Genomic DNA, 12,088 nt, shown 5'->3' with positions numbered 1-12,088 from the left:
AGCTGCGGAGGGTGCAGGCAGTGGCGGAGGTGCAGTGGGGTGCAGGCGGTGGTGGATGTGCAGTGGGTACTGGAATCGGTGGAGGTGCAGCATCTGCAGGCAGTGGTGGAGGTGCAGTGGGTGCAGGCAGTGGTGGAGGTGCAGTGGGTGCAGGCAGTGGTGGAGGTGCAGTGGGTGCAGGCAGTTATGGAGGTGCAGCGGGTGCAGGCTGTTATGGAGGTGCAGTGGGTGGGGGATGTGCAGCAGGTGCAGGCAGTTGTGGAGGTGCAGCAGTTGCAGGCAGTGGTGGTGCAGCAGGTGCAGCTCATGTTGTATGTACAGCAATAGAGATTGGGAGAAATGAGGTAAGGGAGATAGTTTTTGTGGGTGATGCGATTATTAATTCTGTAGATTCTTCATTCTGCAGGTATGATTGTAGACATAGAATTCTGTGCAGTTTTTAAGGAGCGGGAGTTGGGGACATTGAAGGAAGGGTAAACGATATTTTATCAGGTCATGGGACGAAGAAGATGGTTGTGGTACACTGAGGAGCGAATTATTTCGGGAAAGTTTATTCAGAGGTTTTGAAAAATAGATCCTGGATATTGGGGAAGCGGCTGAAAGCAAAAGGTTGTGAAGTCATGTTTTCTGGGATCCTCCCAAGATTAGGAAACTAAAGAAAAATTATGGGCAGAGCATTAGATGTCACCCAATGGCTGAAAGAATGGTGTAGGGAGGAAGGTTTTCCATCTAAGAAGCAGTGGGAATCATTCAGGGGGCATAGGGAGTGTTTCAGAAGTGATGGCCATATGATAAATAGAAAGGAGGCAGCAAGGTTTGCAATGGGAATTGAGGAAGGAATTCAGGCTTTTTTAGGTTGCAGAGGGTGGGGGAAGCTATAAAGGAAGGAACTGATCATGTAATTGTGATGAGTAAGGCCAGGCAAGAAAATAGAATTTCAGGAAGGGAAAAGTTAAACATATTCTTCAACAATGCCAGAAGTTTGAATAATAAGATGGAAGAGCTTGAAGCCAAAGTGGATAGCGAGGAGTACGATATATTTGCAGTGAGTGAGACATGGTTTCAGGAGGAGAGTAACTGAAGGACAGGATAAGAAGGCAACAAGGTGTATTGGTGTGATGGGAAGGAGAGAATAGGAGAAGGAGTTGCAATCTGGGTAAAGGACAGCTTTGTATCAAGAGAAAGGGGTGACATTAAGGAGAGAATTTAGGTGAAGGATTCTGTATGGGTGGAGAATAGAGATTGTTTATAACAGTAAATACTGGTGGGATGCTTTTATGGGGCTCCGGGTGTGAAGGAAGGAGGAGTACATGGAGAATTGAAAAGGGCATGTGGTAAGGGAAGAGTATTGATTATGGGGGATTTTAACTTGCCAGTAATAGATTGGGTCCTGAAACAGGGAAAGGCAGAGCAGATGAGGATTTCCTAGTTTTAGTCCAGGATTGCTTTTTAACCCGGTTTGTAGATCAGCCCACGAAGGGGGGGGGGTGCAGTGTTGGACCTCCTTTTCAGTAATGATTCCAATATTGTTACGGATTTGGAAGCCTCTTGCACACAAACAGCCAGCGTCCCCGCAGTTCAGTTATTTCGATAAGTATGTGTTTATAGTTAGAATCCTTCCCTTGTGTCTAATGGGAATTTCGTGTGTGCGCTGCGAGTTATTTTTAGTCAGGTTTTTTTGTCAGGTTGTCAACGACAACAGCGGCACCATCACCTCGCTCCACCGACGCCATAACGCACGTGCCTCTGGCTGTGGACGTGGGTGGGACCCCTCGCTCCAAAGCCGACTCCGCCCACGAGGGCAAGGGCGTGCCCTTCATCCAATCAGGAGGCTCATCACCTCAGATCGGGACTCCACCCACAAGGGTTGGAGTTGTCCCGCCTACCGTGGGCCTGTCCAATGAGGGACGGCCAAAGAATCGTGCGACGCAACCATCCAATCAGGAGGCGAATGGCCAGGGAAGAAATCCCTCCCACCTCACGAGAGGAAAAAAGAACGGTCGGGGCGATGATGCTGTCTGGGTCTGCCTCGCCTGGTGTCGTCTTATCCGTGGAAGCTTTTTCGGCCGTTCATCGCCTGTCACCTTGTCGTCTCGCCTCGTCCCCCTTCATGCTGGCTGGCGTCCGTCGCTCTTTCCCTCGTTCCTGGTGCTTGGTGCTGCATTGAAGCGGTGGGTTCGAGTCCCGCTGAGCCAGCTCGACTAGACCGCACGAGGCGGACAGGTGCAAGTGCAGACTCTTGCCCTCAGGTCACCTTCCCTTCCGAGCTGAAGGGCCAAATAAAGGCCGCAGCCACCATTTATTTTGGGTGTGTGCGTGTGTGTCTGTGGGCCTTGTCTATAAGTAGCAATTGTTTAAATGCCTTGTACATTACTTGCATTCCTTCTTGATAGTTGGTTTAACTCTGCTCTTTTTGTGCTCCACTGCCCCATTATAAATGAACCCCGATTGTTCAATGTACCAGCTCGTTGTTGTGCTTTCTAATATTGAGCCAGCACGGTTCGTGCTTGAGAACCAGTAAGCCGATTGGGCTGTAAGTTGTCGTTTGGACCGACGGACTTTGGTAATTCCGCTCGGTTACACCGGACCGAGGTCGCGAGAGCAACCCGTTTCGAGCAACGAGTCCGTTGAGGGTGTGACTTACCCGGTAATTTGACGACATGGGTACAAAGGTAAATTCAAATTTGGCTATTAACCCTACCCCACACCGTCTGAGAATTCGCGAGCATGGTCCTTCAGTGTACCCTGACCTTTGGAGTTGTCCGAGAGTCACAACCTAAATTCTGGGTGTTCGGTGGGAGATGGCTCCACTGCTCCACTTGGCGGCCGTTCCTCGCCACCGACCCCCGGCCCACAACAATATGATGGTGGAGGTGGAGGAGAATTTCGGAGCAAGTGACCACAACATTGTGTGTTCAAAGACTCTGTGAAGGGTTAGAGTTCAAGATAGTAGAATAAGACTATTAGATTTCAGGAAGACAACCCTTGAGGGTATGAGGAGAGAGTGGGGTGATGCTGATTGGGAGAAGCTCACAGTAGGACAATCAGCATCGGAAAAATGGGAAACCTTCAAGGAGCAAATGTGTGCAGTGCAGAGTAAGTACATTCCAATAATGTTTAAAACTATGAGCAGAAAAAGGCCAGGGTGGTTGAGTCGTGAGATAAGGAATGCTATTAAGGAGAAGCAGAAGACATTTATTAGGTTGAAAAGAACAGGACAAGAGTTCGATTTATGTCAGTATCAGAGTAAACAGAGGCAAGTCAAGAAAATAACTCGACAAGCCAAAAGAGAGTTTGAGAAGGATATGGCTAAGAATATTAAACATAATAGCAAGGCATTATTTAAGTATATCAGGGGAAAAGAACAGGTTCGGACCAGTGTGGGCCCATTGAGGAATGGCACCGGGAGAGTCATTCATGAAGAAAGTGAGATGTCAGGCTTATTAAACAGATATTTTGCTTCAACTTTTACACAAGAACAGTCAAGAGAATTGCCAATAGCTTACCTGAGCAGGTAAGCGAGATGTTAATGGATATTTTCAATAGTTCACTGGAGTCAGGACAGGTTCCGGAGAATTGGAGAATAGCAAATGCAACACCATTATTTGAGAAAGGATCCAGAGAATAATTGGGAAACTATAGACCTGTTAGATTAACTTCAGTTGTGAGGAAGGTGTTGGAGACATGAATTCAGGACCAGAAAAAGAACCATTTAAATAAATACAAACTTATTTAAAGTAGTCGGCATGGGTTTACCAAAGATTATTGTTCCTGTCTAACAAATCTTTTAGAGTTCTCTGAAGCAGTAGCTGATTGGGTGGACGAGGGAAAGGCAGTGGATAGAGTATATCTAGACTTTAAGAAGGAATTTGATAAAGAAACACATCGGAGGTTGTCAGCCAAAGTGAGTGCTTGTGGAGTGGCAAGTCAGATAGCTAATTGGATTGCAAACTGGCTTAGTGATGGGAAGCAAAGAGTAACTGTAAGTGGGAGGATGTAAGTAGTGAGGCACCTCAGGGATTAGTACTCGGACCATCACTATTCATTATTTACATCAATGATTTGGATAATGAGGTGAAGAGTAAGCTTTCCGAATTTGCAGATGACACAAAGCTTGGTGATAAGGTGGATAGCAGAGGGCGGTGGTGACCAGATTCAGGAAAGTATTGATAGTTGCATCGATTGGGCAAAATATTGGCAGATGGAATTTAACCTGAGCAAGTGTAAGGTGTTGGGGGATGAGCAATTGTAATGCCAAAAATATTTGCATTTTCTTCTTTGGATCTTGTGTTGATAAATTAGGGTGGTGTTGATGCAGCACAAACATGATGGGCTGAATGGCCTCCACATATGTCTGATTTCCTTGTATTTCGTTGTTTCAGCCTCTCAGAAAAACATTCAGGACAGATTGCACTTTTTGGCCAAATATGGGAACTGTGATTCAGATTGGTTTCAGAGAGTTCTGTGGAGTGATGAATCAATATTTGAGATTTGCCGTGATGCCCCAGAAAGTTGCCTTCACAGATCTGACGGGAGATTCAACCCTGAATGCATTTCAACAACTGTGAAGCATGAAGGAGGTGGAATAATCATCTGGGGTGCATTTTCATCTGCTGGTGTTGGTGAGTTGAAAATGTGTAAACAGTCAATTACAGCCAATAAATACCAGAAAATATTAGACAAAAGGATTCTTTCACAGCCTCCAAATGTTGTGTCCTGTGAGAGAAAAGCAAAGAATTGTCATTTTTCAACAAGGGGAAAAGACATCAAACGTCCGAGCACCTGTTGTTTCAGTAATTGTGCTGTCTAGATTTGAAGGGCTCGCCCATATTTATTGACAACTAGAATGACCACCTGTCGACCAGTCAGCCATCTTTGATCAGATCAGAAAATAAGGAGAAGTACACGTGTATGCCATCATCGACTGTACTTGTGCCAAGTTTGAACAAAATCAGAACGTGCATCTCCGAGAAATGGTTGGGAAAACATTTGAGGAAGAAAATGGCCACCAGTCGGCCATCTTGGATTGGATGTCGAAAAAAACAAAACACGTATGTAAAGCATGAGACACATTAGCTCTAAGGCTTGGATACGGCAGCCGTACCCCCCCCACCTCCCCGAATTGACAGAAACGTGCAGCGGCCGCAGAGTTTCTGAGGTGGCCTCATGGTGGCCCTACACCGTATGGCTATCTTTTACAGGCCGTAGGGGTCTCCGTGGAATTAAAGCGCGGAGTTATAACTTTTTTCATTTCTAGGTTGGCCGTAGCAATTCGACAAGCCGTAGCCATGATGTAGATGTGTTCCACGTCGACCGTACTTAGGGCGTACGGTGGGCTTGCATTTTCCGTGTGGCTGCCGTAAGCTCTTCTTCATGAAAAATGAATTTTGCCAACCCCCAAAAAATTACGGCGGCCGCACTATTTCCACGTTTGCCTTAGGTCCCCCCTGCGGTCGTCTTACGGGCACCTTGAGGCTACCTTGCATCTGCCTTGAAAATTCTATGACCGCCGCAGGGACGCCCTAAGGTCACCGTGCGACATCAAATCAAAGACCGTACGGCACCCCCACGTTTTCAGTCTCCACAATTTCTAAATACCCCATGCGGCTACCCAAAAAATAAAAACATGTGACTGCTACATTGTGTGACCGTGGAAATACTGCGGCCGCCCTATAATTGCTAGTGGCCGTAGATTTTTTTAGACCCTACGGCCGCCGAGCCAAATGTGACTAAAGCATAAGCAATCATTCCGGTAATGTAATTTTTAAAGTTTGCTTTTGAAAGATAAAAATCTCAAATAGAATTTGGGATCCAAATGGCAATGTGCAATTAAATTCACAGATAAAAACAGTGGGAATGGGCTCGCGATTTTCTTCCCTGCAACTCCTTCAGCAAGACACCGGTGTGGATCTATCTATGTTTGTATCTATCTCTCTACTTGCTTTGACCATTGAAATAATTTCATAAATGCATTTTCAATGACATCCATTTCATGGTCACAACAGACACAGTGTACATCAAAACATTGGATTTACATCTCATAAGCTGAGATAAAACAATCTGTTCTTAGGATTAATTGAATATGTTGCAATGGTATATTTTAAATCCACTGAAAGGCTGGATCTGGATTCAGACCTTAACCAAAATCTGAGTATCGACACTCCTGTTGCCATGGTTATCGCACGATATGTTCACTTTCAGGCATCTGTGGACACTCACCTTCGTCCATCTGCCTGCAACAAATTCATTTTACAGTGTTTTTGAAATCTCTACAAAGGGCGACCTGATTGTCTGCTCTAACATGTGGTTCCCCCTACAATACCTTCCCAGTCGGCTCACTCAGTGCGGCGTTCAAATCCATAAAGGCCCTGTCACACCTTGACGATTTAGCCAACGTATGCCTGACGTGTGCAAAATTGGGCTAAAACGCCGGCACACATCGAATAAGTTATGGGTAAGTTTGTATACGTTAAGAGCACGCTGGCATACGTCGTAGTATGCTGGTATACATCGTAGTACGCTGGCAAACGTCGTCGTTCGCCGAGCTGTTAGACAAATTTTCCATGCTTGAAATTTCCCGACGTATGCCAGCGTATGCCTCACACATTCCGCATAATGCTGGCCATAAGTTGTAGGCACGTTACGCGATCGTTGACACACGTCGACACACGTTACTTGTAAGGTACTCATAAGTCGAAACATGTCAATGTAATGGCTCGCGTCAGTGTTCCAGACTCCCTGGCTTTTTTTTTCTTCGGTGTGACGATCATGTTGACACTTCAATTTCTAGTGCGGTTATAATATAATATAATGAATCGGCTTCCGCTCAACAATTTAAATCATCACCGTCATACCGAAGAAAAACAAAAAAAACAGGGAGTCTGGAACACTGACGCTAACCATTACGTCGACGTGTTTTGACTTTTGAGTAACGTGTGTCGACGTGTATCAACGATCGCGTAGCGTGCCGACCGCTTATGCCAGCATATGCGGAACGTTGTCATACGTCGAGTACGTCGAGAAATTTTCAACATGCTGAAAATTTCTCGACGTACTCGGCATACAATGACGTATGCCAGCGTACTACGATGTATGCCAGCGTGCTCTTAACGTTTACAAAACTTACCCATAACGTACTCGACGTGTGCCAGCTTGGTTCGGCAAAATTTTCATACATCGGCATACGCTGACTAAAACGTCAAGGTGTGACAGCAGTTTCACACTTCGATGTCTAGTGCGGTTATGATTTGAATCGTCGAGCCGCAGCCTGTGCAAAATTGTCAGCCAATGCCACGTGATCGTCAGCGATACGCTGCCGCGCGCTATGCATAAGTTAGACTATCGTTGGGCATAGGTTGTGAACGCTGACAACACGCTCAGCATTCGTTGGTATAAGTTATCAAAATGTGATTAAAACGTTCTGTGTACATTACTAACACGTTATGCATACGTCCAACACGTTATTATACGCCCAAAAATAAAAAAAAACATCAATGGTTCAGCGTATGCCAGCGTTTTACATATATTTTGATACGTTGCCAAACGCTGGCTAAAACGTCAAGGTGTGACAGTGGCTTTACACACTGGGGAAGTCATTCTAAATTGAAAAGTCATTCTTATCGCAGCATCGCACGCTGGTGGTTCTATTTTCACCAATGTGCTCACTTCACCAACCGCACTCAATATTGTTGTGGGCCGGGGGTCGGTGGCGAGTAACGACCGCTGGACAGAGCAGTAGGGCCGTCTCCCACCGAACACCCAGAATAGAAGGTCGTCACCCCAGAGTCGAGGACCGTGGTCGCTCAAAAGGACCGTGGTCGCCAATAATTCGACTGCGTGAGGTCGGGTCCACTTGTTTATTCCATTTTACCAAAGTACTCACGCCATCTAACTACCGGGGAAGCCACAAACTCGTCCGGATTTGTCCGAACCAAGTCGCTGTTACCGACTCGGATCCGGCGTAACTGAGCGGGAATTACCAAAGGAATTTCCAAATAATTTACGGCACAATCGGCCTCCCTAATTCTCAAGCACGAACCATACTGGGCCAATGGAAGAAATGACAGGCAATGGACTGGAACATTTCACACGAGGTTTATTTATAATAGGGAGGGAGACAGAGCAGAGTTATCATGACATTATATGCAATGTACAAAAAAACAAGGCACTTAAACGATTTTACTTAAAGACGCGACCCACAGACACACACACATCCAAAAAGAAATGGACCCCACCGGGTCTTTATTCGACCCCTCAGCCCAGGATGGAAAGGCGAGCTGGGGACTAGAGTCCTGTCGGTACCTGGCCGCCTCGTGCGCTTAGGCCCGCGACTGCACGTGTGGGACCCATGGTCCATGGGAGCTTGGATGGCGAGCAGCCGAGACTCCAGACTCGGCAACGAGGATACGGCGCCCAACATGGGGTGAAACAGGAGCAATGGCCACGAGCCCAGACACTAACTCTTTTCACTTGACCGACCGTGCGACCACCAAGACCAAGACCGCTTGAACCACGACCAAGACCGCCTCTTATCCCTGGGCTTTCTGGCTTCACATTGGCTGGGGCGCGCGTGCGATGCTCGCCCTTTGCTCATTGGGCAGAGAAAACACTCCATGCCCTTTTTTGGAGTGGGGCTCCGATCTGGGGCGATGAAAGCGCCGCACACGTCTGTGCTCGGCACGCATGCGCGTGAGGAAGGCCGATGGTGGCAGGAGCGAAGGAGTATGTTGTTGTTGTTATTAGTTCTAACTAAAAATAACTCGCAGCGCACACACAATTAATCTCCCGTTAAACATAGGGACTGGACCAGAATTATAAACACATACTTATCGAAATAACTGAACTACGTGCACTCTGGCTGTTGTGTGCAAATGGCTGCCAGATTCATAACAATATCACCAACGTTTACAGTCAATTTTCAATCTTTCTCCTGTGCCAACCAGTATGTGAGATACCACAATGTCCAACAAATTCCAACCAATTTTCGACATCATCCATCCGCAAACTGCTGCTCTGGTGCTTCTCACACCAAACATCTCGAGATGCACCCCGACAAACACACACCGACCAACCAGACATTCCTGTCACAATCAACTGCCAAAACCAAACCAGCAACCAAAGATGCAACCAAACAAGCTGACACAACTCACCCTTCCGCATCGATATCATCAATTGTTTCGAAATATATAATTCCAATTATATATTTAAACGACTTCATCGAGCTGACATCGAATCCCATGATGCAGTGCTCAGGTGTCATATTCGTTGGCAAGCCAAGCAAACGAGAAAAGGTGAACAAGACCGAATAAGGCCAAATAATTAACGAAACCTTTCCTCGACTGGATGCACACTCGCCTCTAAGCTCTCTCCTCTGGGTTCAATTCCCTACCTGGTGTTTCACATGATGATCCGAACATTTCAACCAGGAGTACATTTTACTGTATCATTCAATTGTCATAACAGATCTCTGCTTTCCCACCCTGCCTGCCTGTGAAACACAGGGATTCTCATCAAGGCAGAATTCACCCACGGGGCACGCTCACCATGCACACTGTCTGAAGCCTTAGCACAGCGCACTTGGAATGTGGCAGGGAAGAATCTTTCTCCCATCTGCTGATAATAATGTGAAACTTTTGGCAAAAGGCCACTGTATCTTTCGTCTGCCAATTTACCTTGTGTTTAAATTACTGGCAAACCGTTTGGAGCATCGGTGTGGTGAAATTAAAGAAGAAAAAGACAAAGCCGCACTTCGTGACTTGTGACTTGCTGGTGGAGCAATATCTGGTAAACTGCCCTGACTGAAGGCATGGTCCCTCGGTTCTTGTCGTTGACTGGCGTTGTAGTTTACTGAGGCTTGAACGGTGAGAGTTGAGAGTGTACCTCGCTCTGTGTGTTTGCTGGTTAATTTTTATTATACTTCGCTGTAATCGATTGTTGATGTACCTTTTTGTTTGTGTTTGTAGAGATGGCTTCAATCAAGCAAATTATAGCCTGATTCAAACTGAAGGCCTTTCTCTCTCACTCATTCCAATTTAATTTGCTTGATTCCTTCGATTGCTTCAATCGACCATGGACAAGAACTTCAAACCGGAGAAGTTCGATGCGGACCCAAACGCCGGTGCCACGGAGATGAGGTGGTGTCATTGGTATCGCACCTTCTCGAACTATCTGACGATCATTGAAGAACTTCATGTGTACAAACTGGCCGCCCTTATAAATCATCTCTCGCCGAGTGTATATAGACTTTTCTCGGAGTGTAACACTTATGAAGATGCGATCGACGTGCTGCGGGCGCTCTACGTGAAACGCAAGAACGAGGTATACACAAGACATCTTCTCACCATACGCAGGCAAGAGGCAGGTGAGACAATCGATCGGTACGTGCAAACTCTGAGACAGTTCGGCAAAGACTGCAATTTCCAGGCTGTAACTGCCGAGAAACATCGAGATGAAGCAACCCGAGAGGCGTTCATACAGCGGCTACGGTCTGCCCCCATTTGACGCTTACTGGAAAATGCACGACTAGATTTTGAAGCGGCTGTCGACCAAGCCCGAGCTATGGACGTGGCCCAGCAACAATCTGAGTCGTATGGGTCACCGGTCTTTCCAATGAATGCTGCTACCATGGAAACTCAAGGAACTCCCCGAGTTCCCCCCGAAACCGGAGATGGAGATAATTCCGGGAAATCAGACACCCCAACCTCGTCAAACTCCTCTGCAACCACTTCGGCTGGTAAATGTTTCTTTTGTGGGTATAAAAGACACCCACGAAGCAAATGCCCAGCCAGGATGCCACCTGTATCAACTGTGACAAGAAAGGACATTATGCCAACGTATGCAAATCTACTCTTAAAAGAAATAAACCGACTTCAGCTGCCCTCTACTCTCAAAAGAAGGTAACCGCTGCTTCCTCGGGTAGTCTATCGAAAGCTATCATTAAAGTACGAATCAATGGGCATATGGCTGAGGCGTTGATCGATACCAGTAGCTCTGAAAGTTTCGTCAACAGCTCACTCGCAAGAGACAGAACATGGAAGATTTACCCTACCGACAATACGGTATGCATGGCTTCGACATCACTACAGCCGAACGCACGAGGATATTGTAACGTTGAGCTGGACGTAAAAGGCTGCACGTATCGTGATTTAAAGGTACTAGTACTTCGTGATTTATCTGCAGATGTAATATTGGGTCATCACGTCCTCAAGCAGCACACTCGTGTCGAAATACCCTTTGGCGGGGAAAAACCTCGTCTAATTCTAAATGCTCTGACTACCGCAGAAGTATCACCCCCACCCCTACTGCTGCAAACTTATCTTCGGACTGCAAACTGATTGCGATCAAATCACGACGATATATCACTGCCGATACGAACTTCATCGCTTCTGAGACTAAGCGATTACTGGAAGAAGGGAACCGAGTGATTCGCCATGGCGCGCGCAAGTATTGGTGACCACCAACCAGAACCATAAGAAACGAATGGTTGTCGATTATTCTCAAACGATCAATCGCTACACCCACCTCGATGCCGACCCATTGCCACGCATAGACGAGATGGTCGAACGCGTGGCCAACTACAAAATATTCAGCACCATCGATTTGCGAAGCGCCTATCATCAGATTCCCATTCGAGAGGAAGACAAACCTGACACCGCGTTCGAGGCAGGTAGGCGACTCTATCAATTCAGGACAATCCCATTCAGTGTCACTAATGGAGTAGCTTGTTTTCAACGAGTCATGGATAATAATGTCATCTCAGACGAAAACCTAAAAGACACTTTTGTTTACGTGGATAATTTCACGGTGTGCGGAAAGAATGGGGAAGAACATGATGCAAATCTGGACAGATTCTTGATTATTGCAAGAAAATATAATCTGACACTCAACTATGACAAATGTGTATTCTCAGCAAAGTCAATCGATCCACTCGGATTCACGTCAGCCGACGGCGCGATGAAGCCCAATCCTGACCGTTTGGGCCCGCTCCATGAACTCCCCCTCCTCATGACCTGCAGTTATTGCGTTGGGTGATTGGGATGTTCGCGTAGTTCGCTGAAACGATTATATTTGGACATTATCGTTGGTTCGT

General features: G+C 46.5%; 1 protein-coding gene across 3 annotated transcripts in view; it reads left to right on the top strand.

Moving 5' to 3' along the window:
- The first annotated feature begins 385 nt into the window (after window positions 1-385).
- The window catches only part of LOC147029182 (uncharacterized), a 46,730-nt gene continuing 35,027 nt past the window's right edge, over window positions 386-12,088 (top strand). Inside the window, exon 1 of one of the 3 annotated variants that reach the window (XM_085876352.1) lies at window positions 386-4,622. In XM_085876352.1, coding sequence (XP_085732478.1) covers window positions 4,313-4,622 — 310 coding nt within the window. In that variant the 5' untranslated portion in view covers window positions 386-4,312. Of the gene's footprint in view, window positions 4,623-10,512; window positions 10,896-12,088 lie in introns of those variants that run through there. The other 2 variants (XM_085876355.1, XM_085876353.1) reach the window with 2 other exon arrangements.

The sequence above is a fragment of the Eptatretus burgeri genome, chromosome 4, assembly GCF_056783735.1.
Source record: "Eptatretus burgeri isolate ZD-2024b chromosome 4, Ebu_testis_v1, whole genome shotgun sequence".
Classification (NCBI taxonomy): Eukaryota; Metazoa; Chordata; class Myxini; order Myxiniformes; family Myxinidae; genus Eptatretus; species Eptatretus burgeri.
This window is presented reverse-complemented; position numbering and strand designations above follow the sequence as displayed.